Source organism: Hyla sarda, chromosome 1, assembly GCF_029499605.1.
Source record: "Hyla sarda isolate aHylSar1 chromosome 1, aHylSar1.hap1, whole genome shotgun sequence".
Classification (NCBI taxonomy): domain Eukaryota; kingdom Metazoa; phylum Chordata; class Amphibia; order Anura; family Hylidae; genus Hyla; species Hyla sarda.
The window spans coordinates 189,752,030-189,777,028 of NC_079189.1; the positions used below are offsets into that span (position 1 = coordinate 189,752,030).

General features: G+C 40.3%; 1 protein-coding gene across 1 annotated transcript in view; it reads right to left on the minus strand.

Moving 5' to 3' along the window:
* Nucleotides 1-17,276, minus strand: part of ARHGEF38 (Rho guanine nucleotide exchange factor 38) — a 118,542-nt gene extending 101,266 nt beyond the window's left edge. Inside the window, exon 1 of the mRNA XM_056566133.1 lies at nucleotides 17,075-17,276. Coding sequence (XP_056422108.1) covers nucleotides 17,075-17,276 — 202 coding nt within the window. The remainder of the gene's footprint in view (nucleotides 1-17,074) is intronic.
* Between the last annotated feature and the right edge of the window lie 7,723 nt (nucleotides 17,277-24,999).

Sequence of the window (24,999 nt, forward strand, 5' to 3'; positions counted from 1 at the left end):
CGGCCAGAGAGGAAAGTGGTTACAAAAAATGCTCCTCTTTCTGTCCGGTCCTGCATTGCACAGGAAACACATTGATTTCACTATGTAATTATAATAATAATAATAATTTTATTTGTATAGCGCCAACAGATTCCGCAGCACTTTACAATTTTGGGCTACAAATAAAGACAAGTATCAGACAATACAATATTACACATAAACTATTCAAACAGGAAGAGTCAGGACCCTACTTGCGATATCTTACAGACTACGAGGAATGGGGTTGAGACAGAAGGCATAAAGTGCTTTTATTGATTCAATGGTCCAGCCATATTTTATAAATAGGAAAGGTTACACACAGGAGGGTGAACCAGTCACTAGCTAATCTCCGAAGGTCTAAAGGGCATAGAGAGTAGGGGGGGGGGGGGGGGGGGACTGTCAAATATGAAGTGTTTGATATCTTCAAGACCCAGAAGTCTGAAAAAGGGGCAAAGTGGTAGTAGTGGAAGCCAATTAGGGAATGTTATAGGCCTGCCTGAAGTGATGTGATTCATTTCTCCTGTGGTAACACTGCAGGGAAACAGAATACTTTCTGTTAGGTTTTCCCTCATGTTGAAGCTGAGAGCATGTTTTCTAGTGAGAACATGTTTATTGTTATGGGATTATTCTAACAAATAGAGATGGTTCAAAGCAGAGCACCCTTTTAGGAGGCTTTCATATACCTCTAAAAAAAGAAAAAGCAGACTTGAAGTAAGACACTGACTTTTAAAGGAAAACTGTCCGCCAGCACCCCCACATTAAATCCAATACACTGGGTTATAGTGTGGGTGAACAGGAGTCCATACACGGGTCACTTACTTTTTAGGTTTTCTGGCCGCCAAGTTGTCATCTGCTAAAGTTTTATAATTTTGCCCTTCATTTGCACTCTGAAAGCGGGTCCCCCACCGGCAGTCTTGCTTTGGGTTCCAGAGGAAGGAGCCTTAGCCTGACCCCCTTGTTCGCATATTAATTTTCCCCTTGAGCGCAGTGCTCTGTCTGCAGTTTTTACCCAGCTCTCACATCCTGATGACATGAGAGCTGTGCGTCGGGAAAGCGATCTGTGCAGTGTAACTACACATGCGCCAGTACCTCGCTACACCCGGAAGTCAGGAGTAGTGAGACTCCAGAAAGAGGTCATTCCGGGTGTAGCGAGGGACCGGCGCATGTGCAGTTACACTGTGCAGAGCGCTCTCCCGATGCACAGCTCTCATGTCATCAGGACGCGAGAGCTGGGTAAAGACTTCAGCGCATTCACTCTGCACACAGAGCGATGCTCAGGAGGAAAATGAATATGCAAACAAGGGGGTCAGCTAAGGCCCCTTCCTCCGGAACCCAAAGCAAGGCTGCTGGCGGGCGACCCGCCTTCAGAGCACAAATAAAGGCCTAAATTACGGAAATTTAGAGGACGACAACTCGGTGGCAAGAAAATCTAAAAAAGCAAATGACCCGTGTATGAACTCCTGTTCACCCACACTATGACCCAGTGTATTGGGTTTAGTGTGGGTGAACTGGCTCACAGTTTTCCTTTAAGGAAAAGCTACCTGAAAAGGTGGTGTTAGATCTACTATCAATAACAGTGTCACACCTGGCCGCAGGGTGTGAGGGGTATTGCAGCTTAATAAAAATACAATACTAGATACAACTTATGGACAGATCTATCCTATTTTTTTCTAATCCTGTACAAAGCTTTACCATGATATAGCTAGCTTTAATTATGCTCCAGACTATATTGGTAATATAGTCAAAACAAAAGAAATACTAGAAGAAAAAATACAGTATGTTAGTGCTTTTTCCATAAAAGGATCCTCAATAACAGTATTATTCCAAGTGACAGACTCCTGGTTATACCCATGACAAATAATGCTCACAAATTGTCACACCACTTCCTTCTTTTTACCTGTGATATTATAAACCAATAAACCTATGTGTAACTAGATACAAGTACAACAAAAAGGGAAGAGACATTGCCAGATAGTTTTTCAGGATCTTTTAGAAATAATTACTGTGGGCAGCCTTTTTATTTTTATTTTTTTGCTGTAGGTAAGTGTATAATAAAAATCTAGTTTCAAGTTTTGTTTTTTCACTATACTATTTTACCTACAGGCCCATACATAAATGTGCACAAAAACATAGTCATAATCAGTCTAGATTGTACAGATCAGAAGATAGGCAATCTCTTTGAAGACATTCTCAATGCATTGATTAGTTAAATGCCTATAGTATACATATGTGCAGAGTAAAATGATCATATGCGTGAGGCCTTTCCAAACTCAATACCTATCCAATATATGTACGTCCTTTGTAATGCAAAAAAATTGTTTTAGCTGTCAGTTCCACAAGCCTATTATATGTTGTTACTCATCAAAATTAAAGACCTTTTGTAATATAGTTGTTTGAATTTTTTTAAATATTTACTAAAGAATTCAGCTCCTTAAAATCCCACCACAAGGGGTCCCCATACCTACTTCAACACTAAACAGTCCTGCAGCAGCATCAGGCTTGTCCATGAGTCATGGACAAGAGATGACTAATGAACAAGGCTGCATGAGCAGACACACCAATCACCTCCCACCACCACTTCTCCTTGGTTTAACCTGTTAATGATCATGGATGTCCATGTGCCGTTAACAGGGTGTGGCGCGGGCTCCCAACTCGAGCCAGCATCATACCAGCCGGCCCCCAGCTGATTCCTGTAGCTGGGGGCTGGTGTTAATAGCCGACATGCGGCGATCACTGCGGGCGGCTATTAACCCTTTAGATCACCGCTGTCAAAGCTGACAGTGGCGTCTAAAGGTGCCTTTATCCGGTCCCTTGTGGTCCAGTGGGGTGGATCACCCCCCCGCAATCGCGCTGCGGGGAGTGGGGGCATCCACTGCTGAGGAAGCCTGAGGGTTTACCTCTCCTATGTCGGCTCCTGTGCTGACAATGATAAAGCCTGGAAGGACCAGGCTTTATCTATCGAGCACAGAGTACACAGATCAATGTGGTTTTATGGAACCACATTGATGTGAATGAGGAATCAAATGATTCCTCCTAAAAGTCCCCTAAGGGGACTAAAAATTGTAAAAAAAAAAGGTTAAAAACACACACCTTAACCCCTTCCTTATTAAAAGTTTAAATCACCCCCTTTTCAAAAATTCCATATAAAAAATATATAAACATAATAAAAATAGACATATGTGGTATCGCCGTGTGCGTAAATGTCCGAACTATAAAAATATATCTTTAGTTAAACTGCGCGGTCAAGGGCGTACGCGCAAAAAAATTCAAAATCCAAAATAGCGTATTTTTTATCACTTTATAACATAAAAAAACAAATAAAAAGCGATCAAAAAGTTTGATCAAAACAAAACTTATATCAATAAAACTTCAGATCACGGCCAGATATGAGCCCCCATACAGCCCCGTACGCAAAAAAAAAAAAAAAAAAAGTTATAGGGGCATGTAGTGCATGTGTTATGATTTTTTCCAGAAGTACAACAAAATCAAACCTATATAAGTAGGGTATCATTTTAATTGTATGGACCTACAGAATAAAGATAAGGTGTCATTTTTACTGAAAAATGTACTGCGTAGAAACGGAAGCCCCCAAAAGTTACAAAATGGTGTTTGTTTTTTTTGTCATACAATGATTTTTTTTCCCTTTCCCCTGAGATTTTGGGGTAAAATGACTGATTTCATTACAAAGTAGAATTGGTGGTGCAAAAAAAAAAAGCCCTCATATGGTTTTTAAGGTGCAAAATTTTAAGGGTTATGATTTTTAAAAGGTGATGAGGAAAAAATGAAAGTGCAAAAACTGAAAAATGCTTGGTCATTAATGTAATATTCTAGTCTTAGACTGCATTTACATTACATTAAAAGCATTACATATGGCTACATGTTGGTATTCTGTCAATTAGGGATGTCAAGTGTTGGTTGACATTTTGCAGATTATCCAATACACATCAATGGGCCAAATGTTGTCTAATTGTGAATGTGTGTGTTCCATTTCCTGAACATATATATATATATATATATATATATATATATATATATATATATATATATATATACTGTCTGTGCAGGACTCAAAAACATGCTCTAACATTGACTGCTTAATTTATTAATAATGTAGGCAAAGTTTGTTATAAAGTTAGTGACCAATAAGAAAATCTCAGAAAACAGAACCTTGAGATAGTTGTGAATTTCAACTGGAGTATCCAAAAAACAAGATTATTACAGTCTCAGAACATCCCAGCAGAACACAAGAAAAACTACAGGCCGCTCTAGTCTGGGCTTATATCAGTGTTGCAAATGCCATGTATTTGCCATAAAATACATGGATGCTCTCACAGCCCTTTGCAATAAATGTTTCTGGACATATTCGTCTAAGGGTGAATTTAGACATGGCAGATTTTGCTGCTGAAATTTCTGCAACTGAAAGTCGGTTCCATTCATATGACTAGCAAACAATCATTCAAGCAAGTAGTACATAAACCATTGCAAAATATGCATATGAATACATACAGATCACACCTGTGGTGCAAGTAAATCACACCTATTGAGCGGTAATTGACAGCACAGGCTTGGTGGAGATCATTGCTCCATTGTCATAATCTTGCTCATGCCCAGAGCGCTGTTATACTTGGGCATGCAGCTCTGTATCCTGTGGAGACTCTTCTCCCTTTTTCTGAGCCACCGCGCATGCCCAGGGAGAAGATCGCTTCTAAGTATAAGCGAGATTTCAGCAATAAAGCGATGGTGTTGACTGGGCCTGCATTGTCAATCATGCCTCAATAGGTGTGCTTACATTCCTGGAGATAGGGACTACTTGTTGGAGGTGCCTGCCCCGATGACTACTTGTGGGAAAATTATATACAGCGCAGGACAGTTATAAAAGTCTTTTTCTTCACATTTAGGAATGGCACTGCAGTTATACAAATATGGTAGCGAACAGGGGCGTAAAGATCATCGTAACACCCCAGGCTCGCAGGGTAAGGGAGCTCATTCGGGGAAACGGGTCATATGTCTCAGATCCCCAGGCAAGTGTGGCTTTCTACTGTGCGTGCATTTTTAAGATGCACACACAGCTAGAGCATATGACAGAACAGGGAGCTGCGGACTGTGGCTGAGAGAGTTGTGGCTGTGACTGTTGCTATGTGTTGTGGCTGGGAGAAGGCTTCATGATGGCCTGGGCATGATGGAGAAGAAAAGAGAATGACTCCAGTTAGAGAAGATGGCACCTGTAATTCACTCAGAGAAGACGCCCCCTATAAGTCACTTTGTCATGATGTAACTGCACTGTAATCACTTATGCAATCTGCAGAGCCTATGTAGAGGTGGTATATCCGCCAAATCTCAGTGACAGGTAAGATCTTAGCCTATTTTTTGGCAGTATATGTTGGGATACCAAATTTTGCTGAGCATGATCACAGAATGCAGTGTGCACTTATCTTAGGATGTTTGCTTTCTAGATTAGCAGTAGATCTAGTAGATTAGAAGGAATTACTGATTTTTTCATATATTCCAGGTTATGGTCTACTAGGAGAGGATTGTGTACATAGGTTTGTAATCAGAAAAAAATTAAGAGAGATTGAAATATTACTTTGCAACAAGCACAGTTGTTTGTTAGATTTGGAAAGTTCTTATCAGTTTTTGGAAGGTCCATTGACAAGCCCAATATTAGGTTGTACTTGTAACTAGCATGTTTGCTATTGATACATATGGGAATATCCTTGATGTGATATGGGGAAGTTATGATCTTTAAGAAGAGAACAATAAAGCATGTATACAGGTGAAAGGAGCATTAGAAAATGCTCAAAACCACTTTATAATTATACTTTTCAACTTAGTACAAAAACAACTTTGGTCTTCAGCTATAGTAACATGGATAGATCATGTGTATCAGCTGGAAAGAATATGAAGTTTGTTTTTGAAACCACATGGAAACCAAATCCCCGATTCCCCAGCTAATTTGCTGTACGCTCAGCAATATCAATTAATTTCTAAGCGCCTCGGCCACACAAGAAATGAGCAAGAAGCATTTTCATAGAACGCTGCGCGAACAGAATTCATGCACACTGGTATAGGCATGAAGTAACAAGTTCATAACAATAATGTAAGGGTCATATGTGTCCAGGACAGTACAAATAACCTTAATGGGGTACTCCACCCCTAGACATCTTATCCCCGGGCTCCCGCCACTGGGGACCCCCGCAATATAGCATGCGGCACCCACCTGTTTCTGCTCCCGAAGCGCTGGAGGGTCTGGGTCCCGACCACCGGAACGGAAGTCCGTGACGTCACGACTCCGCCCCGTGTGACGTCACGCCCCATCCCCTCAATGCAAGTCTATGGGAGGGGGCGTGACGGCCATCACGCCCCCTCCCATAGACTTGCATTGAGGGGACGGGGCGTGACATCACACGGGGGCGGAGTCGGGACGTTACGGACTTCCGTTCCGGTGGTCGGGACCCAGACCCTCCAGCGCTTCCGGAGCAGAAACAGGTGGGTGCCCCATGCTATATTGTGGGGGTCCCCAGTGGCGGGACCCCCGCAATCAGACATCTTATCCCCTATCCTTTGGATAGGGGATAAGATGTCTAGGGGTGGAGTATCCCTTTAATTGCGGAGAGAGACAGATATAAAATAACTCAACTTGCTGTAAAATCCAAGATGTATTCCTATGATGGCATAATGATGGACTTTGTAACTTGTAGTAAATGCCTCAGATGCAACCGTGGTGTGTAAACAATAGCTATTCCTTTGCCTTCCTCATATGCACACACACTTGGCTTGGCTGAGTGTACGTGGTATGATGAGGACAGGTGTATAAGCTGCTGTCAGATAGTGGATTAGCTCTCATGGGAACAAAGGACAAGGAATGTTGAAATTTTACTTACCTTCTTTCTCCGATATCTGTCAGGAGACACCTCTATATACACATGTAATAAAACCATATGTAGTGAAACCCAATGTTTACTGTTAGGTGATAGGACCATCATCATCATCAGAATCCTCATCTGATGAATCCCCTGAAAGGCGCCCTGGGCCTAGTGCACAAGAGCAGCCAAGTTCAGATATCCTTACATTGATCCCCACTAATAATTTTATACCCCAGATCCCCGATTTTACAGCGACCCCAGGCATCCATGTAGACACAACAGGGTTTCGGGAAATTATTTTTTTTAAATAGTTTTTCTCGGATGACCTCATAAACCTCATGGTGGCCGAAACAAGTTTGTATGCATGCAATCATTGCACGCAATCCCATAAAATATTATGCTAAGCCCCACAAAATGACCTACTGATGCCACAGAAATGTGCAAGTTTTGGGGACTTGTACTAAATATGGGCATTCCCCCCCCCCCCCCCCCCCCCAAAAAAAAAAAAAAACACTATAAGGTCCTACTGGCTACAGACCTTCTATACCATACTCCTCTTTACCCCCTTGTTATGTCTAGGACTCGATTTGAAATTTTATTTAGATTCCTGCACTATAATAATAATGATGATGAATGCCTACCCCAAAGTGACCCCACCTTTGATAGGCTATTTAAATTTCGGCTTTTAATTACCTATTACAATTCTAAATTTAGTCAAGTTTATACCCCCAAAAAACACATTTCAGTGGATGAATCTCTGGTTCATTTCAAGGGCAGGCTACGTTTCAGGCTAGGTACGGAATAAAGTTGTACAAACTTTGTGAAAGTAAAACAGGTTATACTTTTAAGTTAAGGGTTTATGAAGGAAAATATATATCCATTCAGCCCCCAGTGTGTGCCCCTGTCCTTAAAACAAGTGGGAGGATAGTATGGGGTTTAATCCATCCCTTACTGGAACACGTTACCATGTGTAATTTTTACAATAGTGTCCGTCCCCCTTCTGTAGTCCCTTGAAGACAGAAGTAAAGCTGCGTGTGGCACCATCAGAAAAAAAAAACTACCTAAAACCCTTATTGCAACACCAGTGCCCAGAGGACAAAGTAGGGCTGTTTGTTCAGACACTCTGATGTTGCTCAAATACAATGACAAGTGAGATGTCCTTGTGTTGACAACACTCCATGGTGACCAGTCAACCCCAGTCCCAATCTGAGGAACCACAGAGCACAATATCAAGCCTGTGTGTATCCATGATTATAATAAATATATGGCAGGGGTGGACCTTTCCGATCAGGTCCTGCAGCCATATAGCGCCTTAAGAAAATCTAAGGCACGGTATAAAAAGGTGTCTATGTACCTGACCCAAGTTGGGCTATATAATTCCTTTGTCCTTTATAAAAATGCTGGTCATGTAGGGACCTTCTTAGAATTCCAGGAAGCAGTGATTAAATCACTCATATTTGGGGAGCAGGAAGTAGAGGTCACCAGTTCTTCCCAAATAGGAGTCTCAAGAATTGTCTGTAGACAGCATTTCCCTGGCGTATTACCTCCCACAGAAAAGAAAAGGAGACCCCAAAAACATTGTCGCGCAAGAGGGATTCGAAAGGACACAACCCATATTTGTGAAACGTGCCCCTCTAAATCAGGCCTCTTATTGGCGAATGCTTTCGAGCTTACCATACAGGCACTGATTTGAAAAAATTGTAAAAAATAATTACTTTCTCATACTCCCTGTTTAAATTTTTTTTTTTTATTTTACATCCGCTCTTTCCCCATTTTACCATCTGACATTCCCTTCAAAGCCCAACAAAAATTCCTATTATATCCCTAGATGAATACTTTAATGGGTGAAATTTTCTTCAAGGAGGCACAAATGTTTTTGGATCTTTTCCTAAAAAAAACATTTAGCTCATATATCCCTACATATATTATGTCAAAAAGTGTACAATAGCAAAATTGATGCTCTGATATCCTTTGGGGGCTCCTATCGTTTTGGACCCTGCCATGTGTCCAGACTTCGAGTAAGGACCACAACGGGGATATTTCTGATCACAGAAGAAATGGGGTTATATATTCTGTGGTGCATTTTGTTATGTTCATGTGCACAGTACAAAATAAATAACTTTAAAGTGACACATTGGTGAAAAATAAAGATTTTTTTTCCTTTTTTGCCTTCTTTGCATAAGTTTGCTCCAAAAACTGTGAGGTCAAAATACTCATGACACCCCTGGATGGATTCCTTTAGGTCTAGTTTTCAAAATTGGGTACAATATGGGGAATGTAATTGTTCTGGCAAGTGTGCAATGGGGCCTGAGACATTCCTAAGCAAAATTGATGCTCTGAAATCCTCTGGGGGCTCCTATCATTTTGTACCCTGCCATGTGTCCAGACTTTGAGTAAGGACCATAAAAGGGATATTTCTGATCATAGAAGAAATGGGGTTATAAATTTTGTGGTGCATTTTGTTATGTTCATGTGCCCAGAACAAAATAAATGACTTTAAAGTGACACATTGATGAAGAAAAATGCTAATTTTCCTTTTTTCCACCTGCTTCGCATAAGTGTGAGGTCAAAATACCCATGACACCCCGGGATTAATTCCTTAGGTGGTCAAGTTTTCACAATGGGGTCACTTTTGGGGGGTTTCTATTGTTCCATCAGATTATTCCTTTGGCAAATGTGCAATGGGGCCGGAGACATTCTCAAGCAAAATTGATGCTCTAAAATCCTCTGGGGGCTCCTATCCTATCTGCCATGTGTCCAGATTTCAAGTAAGGACCACAATGGTGATAAATCTGATCACAGAAGAAATGGGGTTATAAGTTGTGTGGTGCATTATGTTATTTTCATGTGCACAGTACAAAATGAATGACTTTTTTTCCACCTGCTTTGAGGTCAAAATACTCATGACACCCCTGAATGAATTCCTTAGGGGGACTAGTTTTCAAAATTGGGGATTTTCATAATTGTAATCATAATGATGTTTAAACAATTCAAAATTGTAACAAATTTTAATAAGATTTGAAGTCTTATGAAGTATTCAATTTTTTTAATCTTTTTAAAACTGATGCCAAAATAAAGTAAACAAATGGAAATATGAATCTGATAAAAAAAAAAAAATGTATAGTATATAGATACTTACGTGATATATAGTACAGACCAAAAGTTTGGACACACCTCATTCAGAGTTTTCTTTATTTTCATGACTATGTAAATTGTAGATTCACATTGAAAGCATCAAAACTATGAATTAACACATGTGGAATTATAGACATAACAAAAAATGTGAAACAACTGAAAATATGTCATATTCTAGGTTCTTCAAAGTAGCCACCTTTTGCTTTGATTACTGCTTTGCACACTCTTGGCATTCTCTTGTTGAGTTTCAAGAGGTAGTCACCTGAAATGGTTTTCACTTCACAGGTGTGCTGGTGTGGAGGAGGAGGTGTGATGGTGTGGGGGTGCTTTGCTGGTGACACTGTTGGGGATTTATTCAAAATTGAAGGAATACTGAACCAGCATGGCTACCACAGAATCTTGCAGCGGCATGCTATTCCATCCGGTTTGCGTTTAGTTGGACCATCATTTATTTTTCAACAGGACAATGACCCCAAACACACCTCCAGGCTGTGTAAGGGCTATTTGACCAAGAAGGAGAGTGATGGGGTGCTGCGCCAGATGACCTGGCCTCCACAGTCACCGGACCTGAACCCAATCGAAATTGTTTGGGGTGAGCTGGACCGAAGAGTGAAGGCAAAAAGGGCCAACAAGTGCTAAGCATCTCTGGGAACTCCTGCAAGACTGTTGGAAGACCATTTCAGGTGACTACCTCTTGAAGCTCATCAAGAGAATGCCAAGAGTGTGCAAAGCAGTAATCAAAGCAAAGGGTGGCTAGAACCTAGAATATGACATTTTCACACTTTTTTTGTTATTTATATAATTCCACATGTGTTAATTCATAGTTTTGATGCCTTCAGTGTGAATCTACAATTTTCATAGTCATGAAAATAAAGAAAACTCTGAATGAGAAGGTGTGTCCAAACTTTTGGTCTATACTGTAAGTATCTATATAAAGTCATATAAAGTAATGTTGTCTATTATTCTACTACCCATGCTTCAGATTTTAGCAATACCTAAAAATAAACAAACATTAATAAATAATAATGTATCCCACCCTATAGTAAACTATCAATTTGCTCTGAGAGTTATGGTGTATTCAAATGAATTAAGTGGTAAAGGTTCATCCCTTTGTAGCAAATGTGAAGGCAATTGCTAAAACAACGTCTCTTTTATTACTTGTCTTAAAGTGAGGCATATATGTTTGCCAGATACAATAAACAATAAATGCAACCGTCAGGACATGCACCATGTGGGTGCTCTCTGCATCAGGGGTTACAATAAAGTGGCTGTAGTCCTTCTGGCTTCTGGGATGCCACTTCCTACATGGACCTTGCTATAGACTACCCAGTTTCCAGACTCTGACTAATTTAATCTTCTATTTCTGTGGGCAATTGTTATTTGGAGTGTCTGTCTGTCCTCGGATTTAGTCACATTTGGACCTCACCATAACTACCAGAAATCTCCCTCAGTACTGCCTAGGCCTAATCCTTTAGCTAGTCTCTCAGCTCATGTGCCAGTGTAAGCACAGTTTACTGCTGCTACTAATGCCACTCTACTGATAATGCACCAAAGCAGAACCTAAATGAGTTATATATAAGCCCCACCCAGTGGGAACTATGACACAATGCTAAGACATCCACCATGATGTAACCACAGGGCAATTGGCCCTCACTCCAAAATGGGTTACGAAAGTGACAAACTGGAGCACTGCTTCTGCGACTGTTATCAAATGCATAGGTAAAGGCACTTCCAAAACTAGTGGTCCTCATCCTTTAAGGGCACAAACTTCATTGTCAATACAGAGATATGAATAAACATTGTAACACAATTACTTTTAACATAACTGAACAGTATTCAAAAATACTTTTGATAGATTGGAAAAGGCTTATTTTATGGTCTACAACAAGATGTCTAGTGTAAGGACCAGTTTATCTATTAAGCACAAAAAGTGGCCTTTGGATGGCTTCGTAAGAAAGACCATTTAGGTTATAGTCTTTAAGCCATATTATGGTTCCTGCAGTGAGAGCTGTTGCTACAGTCTACATATAGTTGTACTTCACAAGTCTTTGTTGAAGAGAAACCTTGAGGAGGACAGTTAACACAGCTTAGGAAAGAGAAGAGCACATGCAAGGTAGTTTGCAGGGGAGAATTATATAGGCTGTGTATAAGTGTAGAAAAGAATAGAACTCATACATAAAGCTACAGAGGCTGTACAAGCTAAAGTAAGCAACATTTTAAATAAAGTCTACATAAAAAATGCGTTTTGCACCATAATAAAAAAAAAAATGCTTTTCAAAGGTATTGATAGCCTGTCACTAAACTAAACTTTTAATGTATTATTCCTTATGTAATTATAAGACACTTTGCTATTTACTTGCTGTTACAATTCTCCATCTTTATATGTTTTTAACCCCTTAAGGACTCAGGGTTTTTCCGTTTTTGCACTTTCGTTTTTTCCTCCTTACCTTTTAAAAATCATAACCCTTTCAATTTTCCACCTAAAAACCCATATTATGGCTTATTTTTTGCATCGCCAATTCTACTTTGCAGTGACATTAGTCATTTTACCCAAAAATGCACGGCGAAACGGAAAAAAAAATCATTGTGCGACAAAATCGAAAAAAAACCCGCCATTTTGTATCTTTTGGGGGCTTCCGTTTCTACGCAGTGCATATTTCGGTAAAAATTACACCTTATAATTATTCTGTAGGTCCATACGGTTAAAATGATACCCTACTTATATTGGTTTGATTTTGTCGCACTTCTGGAAAAAATCATAACTACATGCAGGAAAATTTATACGTTTAAAAATGTCATTTTCTCAACCCTATAACTTTTTTATTTTTCCACGTACGGGGCGGTATGAGGACTCATTTTTTGCGCCGTGATCTGAAGTTTTTATCGGTATGATTTTTGTTTTGATCGGACTTTTTGCTCACTTTTTATTCATTTTTTAATGTTATAAAAAGTGACCAAAATACGCTTTTTTGGACTTTGGAATTTTTTTGCGCGTACGCCATTGACCGTATGGCTTAATTAATGATATATTTTTATAGTTCGGACATTTACGCACGCGGTGATACCACATATGTTTATTTTTTTTTATTTTTACACTGTTTTATTTTTTTTATGGGAAAAGGGGGGTGATTCAAACTTTTATTAGGGAAGGGGTTAAATGACCTTTATTAACACTTTTTTTTTAACTTTTTTTTTGCAGTGTTATAGGTCCCATAGGGACCTATAACACTGCACACACTGATCTCTCATCCTGATCACAGGCGTGTATTAACACGCCTGTGATCAGCATTATCGGCGCTTGACTGCTCCTGCCTGGATCTCAGGCACGGAGCAGTCATTCGTCGATCGGACACCGAGGAGGCAGGTAAGAGCCCTCCCGGTGTCCGATCAGCTGTTCGGGACGCCGCAATTTCACCGCGGCGGTCCCGAACAGCCCGACTGAGCAGCCGGGATACTTTCAGTTTCACTTTAGAAGCGGCGGTCAGCTTTGACCGCCGCTTCTAAAGGGTTAATACCGCACATCGCCGCGATCGGCGATGTGTGGTATTAGCCGCGGGTCCCGGCCGTTGATTAGCGCCGGGACCGACGCGATATGATGCGGGATCGCGGCGCGATCCCGCTTCATATCGCGGGAGCCGGCGCAGGACGTAAATATACGTCCTGCGTCGTTAAGGGGTTAATGTGATTGAAAAAACGCCCACTAGGTGGCTCTGTTCTGCTTCCTGCGCAAGTCAAACAGTTAGTTTGGTCTCCTCCCGGCCTGGCAGGAGATCAAACTCAGGAAGTGCGTGTGGGGCATGGCTAGGCACAACTCTCGCAGGCTTCAGTGACATCGCGCCTGCTGGGGAACGCCCACTTTCTCCTGCCGGGAGCTCACACAATGTGAGCAAGGGGAACGGTATGTTACACAGCTTTTTAAAGCTTAGAAAATTTAAGGGCAGGAGGGGTGTTAGGAGTAGTTAGGGAATATAATCAGTAAGTAAGCTTAGAAAATATGGTTTGATGACAGGTATTCTTTAAAAGTTTAGGCTTTTGTTAGGTGTTGGTGATATTCTTCCTACATTTGCACATTCAGTACAATTAATATGCCATTATTAATACAGTATAACACTGAATGACATGGGCATGATATATCTTACACAGAAGTTGTTGTTTAATTTACCTGCAAGAGGAGAAGTAAGCAAGAATATATAGCCTTTATAACAGAACACAGTAAGGGATATGTACTGTATAAGAAGTACTGTGTGCGTGGAGTGGGCAGGATATTGATATTAATGATGTCTTTCAAATTGCTACCCATCAGGTCTACACTTTCATTTTTCCTAATGAACCATTCCTAAATGGGTATAGTTTTGGTTGCTTTGGGCAAGGCCACTTGAATGTGTAGTAATTATTTACACATGCCCTCATATGCATTATCTACACTTTAGCTATTGCAAAATACATTTAACTGTGTTAAAAGTAACTGCTCAAATAACAGAAAGTTTGAAATCATCCACTGATGACTGAAATCTGATCTTTCAAAAGCCTTATCTAAATGGTTGGAGGAAGTTTCATACTCCCATTGTTTGCCTGTTGAACTAGTTCCCAGAGTCAAAAGCGCTCTCTTGTCACCATGTGTTAAGCCATCTCCTTGGATCTGTTACTAAGCAAGAAAAAGTCTTGTCCTTGGCTATGCACAGAGCAGTGACACACAACATGAGCTGGTGTCTTACTGAGCAACACGTTTATTGCACTCTGTTACCTACAGCTTACAGCCTGGAGCAATGAATCTCAAACACTGTGTGAATAAATCTTAGATACTTATCACAACCAAGAACACATTTATATAATAATCAGTCAATGCCACATGGGTACATCTCTAGTATAGTTGTGTGTATGATCACAAGGAACTTAGTACCCCCCATCAATCTATTTCACAAAGGCAAACAATGAGCTTTATCAGCAAGATGCACCTAAACATTTTCCATACAAAATATTCTTAAAATTATTAATAGGTTTAACCAGGTCCCTTAATGTCATTCTTGGCTTTGGGAAAATGAAGGGGTACAATTTAAAGGGTTATTGCCATCTTAGATGCGCTTGGACTTCTATAACTCCCATTGAAATGAATTGAGAGGACTATGACCATTTTTTCGACCACTGTCTACCTAGTTGTGTAGGCCCATAGCCCCTGACCAAAGGGGGTGGGGGTTAGCTGCCCCTTCATTCATATATTCATTGTCTATGGCAATACGGAAGATAGCACAGTACAGTCCATGTAAATTTACAGTTATGTGACGCTGAATACAGTACAAAATTTATTGTAAGAATATTGAATATGTATGTAACAGAGTGCAATCTTGGAGTGAGAGGGAAGACTCCCCTCGAAAGACAGTCACTTTAAAGTGGACCTGTCAGCAGAAAAATATGTGTGTAAATAAGAGAACACGTCTAGATATGAGTAGTCATCTGGATTCCGGACATACATTTTTTTTTATCCAAATGGTCCTTTCTAGTCAATCTGTTATTATGCAGTCGGGCACAAAACCCCAGGGGGCGTTCCCCAGTAAGGCAAGAGCCCAGGTATGTCCAGCCATGTCCTCTTAATCCCCACCTCAACAGCTTGCTTGTATCCAACTACCCTATTTTGGGCTCTTGCCATACTGGGGGATGACCCCTGAGCTCTTCATCCCAATTTGCATAATAACAAAAAGGCTTATATCTCGGGGTTGGAGAGAGAACCATAGAGATAAAAAAGGGTATGTCTGGAACCACGATGACCAGCCCTATCGAGTAATGCAATATTTGTTTTCCTGCTGACAGATCCACTTTAAGAGTGGAGAAGGTACATGATTTCCATTATTATAGTGGGTGCTGTGTTATAACACATAACAGAGTTGCTGCACGGAAGATGTGTAAGCACTGACAGCTTACCTTTTCAATAACACTTGAACACCAAGGGTACTGCAGACAGACCCATGGAGATTTCTCATGAGACAACCCCCCTACCAGCACTTTCCCATATAGTGAGTAATTATACAAAGTAAGGGTAGGGCCACATGTGCCATATTTTGCTGCATATTTTGCTACCCATTGACTTCAATGGGTAGGAAAATACGCAGCAGCATAACACTGTTCAAAATACGGCACGTGTAACCCTACCCTGAAGCAGAGTGTGTAAAACTACATTTTAAAACTGACACATTCACGACTAATGTAGTACATAGCATTCCAAATAGAAATGTTTACGTTTTTCATTGCATATAGAAGACATTGCTGCATACTTCCAGGGGCACTTTATTAAACATGAACGGACACAGTCTAAATCCATTGCACATAACTGTAAGAAACCTATAATTAATAGGACTTATTTACGCCATCAATATTGCAGTACCTGCTTCTAAGCATTAATTATATTAAACAATATAAAGGCAGGCAAACAACAAAGTGAAGAAAGCGAGAAACTGTGAGAAAGGACATGTCAGAAAGTCCCATACACAGAAGTTTGGATACCCCTGCTGTGTGCATACCAAAACAGACAGACACATTCATCACCCCTGCAGACATAAACATTGTAGATGTAGAGGGGCAAACTCATGAAATCTCCATGGCTGCCTAAATATCTTATTGGGCAATAACATCTTGTTACCAACATATCCCCCCCTCACTTTACAAATATGATCCACGTATAAGTTTGTACTTTAAATTAGAACAACATGTAAGAGCGAATATATCCTTACTAAGCATGTATAAATGGAGCAGAGCTGAACTGGTCATCCATTCATTGTCTGTGGGTTAAGATAAAACTTTTAGTTAAGATAATAATGCAGGTGTATCTGTAGGACTTTGTAAACCACTGATGTCACCCATAGACCTCAATGACAGGCTTAGCCCTACTACATAAACTGCATAAATACTTACAGGAGATCTTTTCATGAGCCCTAATTTTGTACATAGGCCAGGACATATACATTGAAGCTCATATAACATCCACATTTGGCATTGCACTTGTCTAGATAGATAAAGTAGAGCCCCAAAGTTTTGGAGGATTTCTACACACATGGTGTGACCCTTACCTTTAAGTTTTTGGTTATACTCCGTCCTGTCAGATTGACTCCTGCGCAATGTGCCCGTATTCCCATAGTCCTCATTCACAGCATGTTCAACAATTGTATCCGTTTTCCTTCTCTCCAACATGTACAGCCTGCTCTTGAGAAATGTCAAGTTCCTCTTCCTGAACCCTCCACCATCTTTCCCATTGGAGTCCTTGGTGTCCATGGTCAGTCATGTAGAGGGTAATTCCTGTAGCAACAGTTTTATTTTAGCAGCCCCACTATGCAGCAATGGAATGAGTCAGCGCTGCCAGAGATCAGCTGTACCAGTGCTAGTAACCTGTCTGATGCAGACACCTGTACATCTCATAGCTCCACCCCAATGAAGTCATGTTACAGTCTACCTGCGGGCTTGTCACCTGAGAGCCTTGCACTGCTAGCAGGCAAAGCAGCCCTGCCTGCTTCCTACCCTGGCAAAACTTACCCTCCCAAGGCAGAGGTGTGGACTGTCTTCCCTTAACTCCTTCACTGATAATAAGGAATGGAATGATTACACATTGCATGGCCCTTTAGCACCAAGGGGAGTCTAACCTCTGCATTCATTGCCTTTATTGTCCTTCCTCAATTGTGTCAGTCTTTCAGGACAAACACAGAAGCTGATTTAGAATGCATGCTAATATAGGGACACTTATTACACACCAGGAGAGGGATTCATATATGTTATTTGGGTCTACAAGGTGCTAGGAGAGTTGTTCCCTTGTGCTTTGTGTGATAATTCAGGTGTCTGCACCTTGAGATATTATAAGTCTGTTATCTCTCTTAACTTACTCCAATTTCCTTTGCTGATGAAAGGATTGCTAAGAAGTAAAGCTAACAAACCAAGCCCTGTCACAACCCCCACACATCATTCTCCTTCCGGGTAAGGCTATTAACTATTTTATGGTTTACTTTGTATGCTAAATGATAGTAAAAACATGGTTTATGTGTTTTTTACCACACATTTTGGGCCAATTTCTTCATTTATTTCTTAATTAAATATGAAAAAAAATTCAGGCTACTAAAATGCATAAACACTTAAGAAAAAAACTGGAGTCATTTACAAAGGATATCATTTCATACAATAATCTTTATTTAGACACATAAGTTAAAAATAGGAAGGATTCCACCCAGAGGGGGAAAAAAGACACTAGGTGTCACTTAGGTAGCCATTGAATGTCTATACAAGAAATTCCTACTAACACAGTATATTGCTAAGTGTACTTTAAAGCTTAGTCGCAATGTAAAACCGCATCATGCATTAGATCATCGGTATGAAACATAAGACACTATACATTACCGCAAAGTAACAAGACAGGCACCGGAGCGACACCATCCCAACGCTGGCGTTTCGGCAAATGCCTTTGTCGAGATGTGCATAAGGCTATGCTCACATTGCACTTTTGTTTAAAGGGGTACTCTGGCCATAGACATCTCATCCCCTATCCAAAGGATAGGGGATAAGATGTTTGATCATGGGGAAGGGCAGCGCTGGGACCCCACGCGATCTCCGTGCAGCACCCGCATTCTATGCTGGGCTGCTGCTCCAGTCTCAGAAACCTCTGTGTCTTTCCGGGACTGGAGACGTGACATCACGCCATGCCCCCTCGTAACGTCACGTCACGCCTCCTTCATTCATGTTTATGATAATAATTCAAACTTTTTTTTACAGTATGCTTAAAATTGGCTTATTCTGACCCCTATAACTTTTTTTTACTTTGCTGAATATAGGGCTATAAGTATAATTTTTTGCGCTGTAGTTTGAATCTGTACAATTATTGTTTTGATAGGACTTTTTGATCACATTTTATTCATTTTTTTTCTGGTATATGATGTGACTAAAAATCAGCATTTTTGGAGTTTGGCATTTTTTTTTACATTTACGACATTCACCGTACAGGATTATAAACATTATATTTTAATAGTTTGGATACTTATAGACTCAAAGACACCCTCCCAAATATTGCTCCTCAATTTGGCTCCTCAGTACCAGCCATTCAGGGCTCTCGGCGGGGAACTTAAAAATGAAAGTAAATACATTGTACATCTCAGGGGAGTGGAGCATGCCACTCTCCTGTTTAATAACTTCTAATCGCATCGAGTCTCATAAGTGAGACCCAGTGCGATCAATCCGTCAGCCCGTGTGCTACAACCTCCATCATGGAACAGAGTCTGTTCCATGATGGGGGTTGTAGTACAAACACTAATGTAGCCTCCCCAGCCACCGGCAGACTCCCGCAGCCGGGGAATTACTACTCCCATCATGGAAACAAGTCTGTTCCACGATGGGAGTAGTAGTAGTCCCCGCTGTGGGAGTCTGTAGGCATGGGTGTTAAAACGGCCATACATGAGGGATGTTATAACGGGTCTTAACGGATGAATATGCCCGTCATTTTGACGGACATTATTTAGCCATTAGCATCCGTTATTTCATCTGTTATTATACATCAATTTTTACACAGACAACTGATGTTCAATAACTGATGACTGCTCATAGTGTGAAAGGAGCCTTATTGTATTGACCTATAGAATATATAACATGCCAATTTAACCATAAAGTGCACTGCATAAAAACATCCTCAAAATTTGCTAAATTGCTTTTTATATATTAGTTTCCCACCAGAAAAAAATGTTTCCGGCCTCACCATAGATTTTGGAGAATAATGAGTGATGTTGTTATAAAACACAAAACAAATACAAAACTAATAATTGTCTGCCTCCTCAAGGCTAAAACAAGGGTGTATCATTAAAGGGTTAAAGGGGTTTTATACTTGTTATGGTGCCCCTGGTGTTCTTTTTTATTTCCTTTCAGAATATCTACACTGTGTCCAGTACCGGTGGTCACATAGACTCAGTCCCAGCAGGTCTTCTTGCTGTTATTGTGAAGGCCAGAAGTGACATCTTCTCTTTACAAACATTTGTTGAAGAATGGGTCCTTCTAAAGAAATTCTTCTCTCGTAGATCCTCCATCTATTAACTGTGGAAGTGTTTGCACCAAACTTCAGATGGAGGATGTAAAGCAGGGCTTTTTTTTTTTTTTTTTTACCAGGGCCTCAAGAGACAGATGAAGAGGGTAACTGGCCTGGGTTCCACCACAGACGCTTTTCTCCTATGGACAGTATAGGGAATAAGTGTCTGATCGCGAGGGACTCCTGAATGTTACTCTAAATGATGCATCAGTGCGCAGTCTCAACTGTGGCTCCACTTATTGTATATGGAAGTGCCTAAGATTGTCAAACACAGCTCTTTGCTATCTTCAATAGTTTTGCTAATTTAAAACACTGCTACTCAGCCTAAAATGCCACTAAAGGGACACAGTGTTTTTGGCCCTCAAAAAACCCAAAGTATAATTTTTTTAAACAGAAATGCGGTGTCTGTTTCTAGCCAAACAGAGTAAATTAGGTTTGTAAGAAAAACTAAGCCAGCTGTCACATCTCACATAACTCTAGTACAATAGGGTCACCATGGTCCTCAAGCTCCGTCTTTACATATGTCACCACTGGGTGGGGCAAATCAAGCTAAAGCTCAAGAAAAGAATTTAGCTGGTGGAATTGTGTGTGTGCAATGACATATTCTTTACTCCATGAAAGCCTATTATTCAGCCTGCTCCAAGGCTGGGAACATCTCCCTATATACTATGTCCTGAAGATAGAGACAATAAAAATGAACCTGAATGGTACAACTAAATAGGCAAGTCAACTGGACAATAATATCTATGGGATGTTGCTGCTAAGAATCGCACACAATGTGGTTTTACCACAAAATGGAGAGCTTTTTAAATTGACATTTAATGGGTACACTATTTTGCAGCTAAACATAAATTTTACTTACAAAATGCATAATAAAACAAAAAAAATCCTAACAATGTACTGATATAAGGCTCTGTAATAGAGTCATCCCCTCACAAGTGATCATTTGGACAATTAACACACAATCCCCTTGTTATAATATTATGTATGGGTGGAGAACTACCTTTCCTTACTTTCTATTTACATAATATACAGGAATGGGTTAATAAACTCACTAAAGAACTGTAAATGATTTGATTAATTTCCTTATACTGTATCATGATAAATGTCTCGAAGAACATACTAAGGCTGCATTCACACCTCGTTTTCACTGTACGGGTGCCGTATCCGGCTGGTGGAGGGGAAAACCGGGTGCTCCCGTACCCCAGCCGACCGGAGTCAAACAGTGACTTTGGTCAGCTCATTTTTGACCCGTATCCGGTTTTGTGACCGGTTTTAGTATACTATGGTTTTAGGTCCGGTCAGGAAACCGGATAGGGGTAAAAAATGAGCCAACCGGAATCACCGTTTGACTCCGGTCAGCTCATTAAAGTAAATGGATTTCAGAGCTGGTCTGGTTGGGGTACAGGAGAGCCCGGTTTTCCTCTCCCCCAGCTGGATCCGGCACCCGTACAGTGAAAATGAGGTGTGAATGCAGCCTAATAATAAACTATAAGAAACAAAATGGGAAAAAAATTAAAAACTGTCACAAAAAGCTGTGTGTAAAAAACAGGATACATGAAGCAGTGCAACAGAAAATCTGTCCTATGCATCGGAATGGGTTTGTTTCTGCACCGTGTACATTGATTTCTGCAAACCTGATTGGGATGTATGTGGTAGTCACAGACTTTTCTGCGGCTGTGTATGGATATACTGTGTCTTGAGTGTTATTAGATGATATTTACATGTGGCGTATTTTTCTGCCATGGACTAGCCGTACATGTTCAGCAAGTCCATGTCAAATCTGGACTCAAATCTGCAACAACGTCCTCAGCATGTTACAGTAGCAGAGTTGTTTGCAAGCTGCAGGAAAAATCTGCACAGAAATTGACACGCTGCAGATTTTATAACTGTAGGATATCATTTTATGCCGTAGATCCATTGTGTATTTTCCCTACTGACTTCCTTCAGTGGTAAAGTCAAAATCCACAAAAAAAATCTGCACATTTTCTTGTGGAAATGCTAAGGATCCGCTGCAAAATTCTAACTACAGTGACCAGGGGTAAAGTCCTGGGAAAAAAAAGTGTGCGAACTCACCCAAGGTTCCCACTCAAGGGCTGGTCCTGCAGGACTCTTGCTAATGGGCATGGTGTTCTTGCTGTGGAAAAAGTGCAGGAACTCAGTTCCCAAGCGTTCCTGCAGGACTTGAGCTCTGATAGTGACCCACATTTATTATGCTTTCTAAAAACATGAGCAACTGGCGTAATGATGCAAAAAGTCACACACTTTTGCGCAAACCAGGGCTTGTGTAAAAATGTGCGACTATTCTACACATAAAAAGTAGGCACAAAAGCTTAATAAATCACCCCCATAGTATTTTTGGCATTTTTTTGGTCAGTATTGAAAACCAGGAGTGGATTGAAAACAGGTGGAAAGCTTTGCAATATTGTTTTTCTCTTTGTTGGTTCCACTTCTGATTTTGGCTAAAAATACTAACTAAAATACTGACCATGATGCTATGTGTAAACCCAGCGTTGGAGTTGAGCACTTTTTTTGGCACATATCTGACAGACCATACACCAAAATTATAATCCATGCTTAAAGGGGCACTCCGGTGGAAAATATTTTTATTTTTTATTTAAATCAACTGGTGCCAGAAAGTTAAACAGATTTGTAAATGACTTCTATTAAATAATCTTTACCATTCCAGTACTTTTTAGCAGCTGTATTTTACAGAGGAAATTATTTTCGTTTTGAATTTCTTTTTTGTCTTGTCCACAGTGCTCTCTGCTGACACCTCTGTCGATGTCGGGAACTGTGGACACGACAAAAAAGAAATTCAAAAAGAAAATAATTTCCTCTGTAGCATACAGCTGCTAAAAAGTACTGGAAGAGTAAAGATTATTTAATAGAAGTTATTTACAAATCTGTTTAACTTTCTGGCATCAGTTGATTTAAAAAAAAAATTATTCCACCTGAGTACCCCTTTAAATGTAGTTAAGAAAGTAGCCTAAACAGTAAAGAAAGTATGTTAGGTGTTTGATAAAAAATGGGGAAAGCCATTGGTGACAGTTTAGCAGGCCATGTGTGCAAGGTTAGTGTCTGCTCAAAAGGGTTAGTCATGTATATTATATTTAAGGAATCCCCTAACATGGTTAGTGGCGAGATTTCGTAAGTTGTTTTATGCCTTGTCCCCTCTATGGACATTCAGCCTGCAGAATATTGGTGGCTGAATGTCTGCTTACAGCGGGTGCTGCCAAATGCTTCAATGGTAGGACTGTGGGGGCATTGCCATCTCCTTAGGCGTCAATGCAGTGACGGCTGCATTTTTTTTTGCTGGCGAATTTCAGCTGCAGCAATTCTGCAGTCTGAACAGAGCAGCAGAATCCCAATTAAAACAATGAGACTCTGCTGCAGACAGAATTCTGCAGTGGAATTCCACTGTTGAAATGTCTGCAGTGTGGAAAAGCCCTTAGACCCCAGAAAGAAAACACCCTAATAGTTTACTTAACACCTGAATACATTTTAGCTCTTCAATTCAAAATGATTTTTCAGAGTTATATGATTTATACCATTTTATATGCAATTTATTCAGTTCTTTTCATTCTCATTCTCTGATCCAAAATCAGTGGGAAGCGCTACTTCATTTAGCTAACTACTTGATATCATCCAAAGATCAAAACAAACTCTCAGCAGCACACTACCTTGTTACAACACAATCCTGCAGAGAGGCTTAAAGACCTCAGACTCCTTTTCCTTATAAACAGCATTAATAAGAAAGGATTAAATACTTTACATATACAAGGATGTGTTTAACCCATTGGAACAGAATAAACCTGTATCTGTTTCTAAATAACAACTACAGTAAAAGTCCATTAGTCTGGTACCTGGATTACTTAGAAAAATTACCTGACAGCCAGGCGCTGAGATTATCCCAAAGGGAGTTGGGAATTAGGTATAAAATTCTTGTGTGGGCCTCGGGTCCAGATCTGCTTTATGAAAACCTGAAAATATTGAACATGCTTAGTGGGATGGATTAAAAGACTGGCATTTTACACATCATTCTTAAAGGAGTACTCAGGTGGAAAACAATTTATTTTAAATTAACTGGTGCCAGAAAGTTATACAGATTTGTAAATTACTTCTTAAAAAAAAAAATCCTAATCCTTCCAGTATTTATCAGCTGCTGTATACTACAGAGAAAGTCCTTTTCTTTTTGAATTTCTTTTCTGTCTGATCACAGTGCTCTCTGCTGACACCTTTGTCCATGTCAGGAACTGTCCGGAGCAGCATAGGTTTGTTATGGGGATTTGCTCCTGCTCTGGACAGTGTTCAGTTAGAAAATAAATTCAAAAAGAAAAGAACTTTCTCTGTAGCAGCAGCAGCAGTACTGGAATGATTAAGATTTTTAATAGAAGTAATTTACAAATCTATTTAAACTTTCTGGCACCAGTTGATTTAAAATAAGTTGTTTTCCACCGGAGTACCCCTTTAATGCAAAGTGTGCTGGAGTAAGATGCACCAAACCTCCATTCACTTCTATGGCAGGGCCGAAGATTGCCGAAGACAGCACTGCCAGAACAGTGGACCCCCCAACATGTGACCCCATTTTGGAAACTACACCCCTCACAGAATGTAATAAGGGGTGCAGTGAGCATTTACACCCCACTGGCGTGTGACAGGTCTTTGGAAGAGTGGGCTGTGCAAATGAAAAATAAAATTTTTCATTTTCATGGACCACTGTTCCAAAAATCTGTCAGACACCTGTGGGGCGTAAATGCTCACTGTACCCCTTATTATATTACGTGACGGGTGTAGTTTCCAAAATGGGGTCACATGTGGGGGGGGGGTCCACTTGACATTTGAGGTCTAAATTGGTGATTTGCACAGGGGTGGCTGATTTTACAGTGGTTCTGACGTAAACACAAAACAATAAATACCCACATGTGACCCCATTTTGGAAAC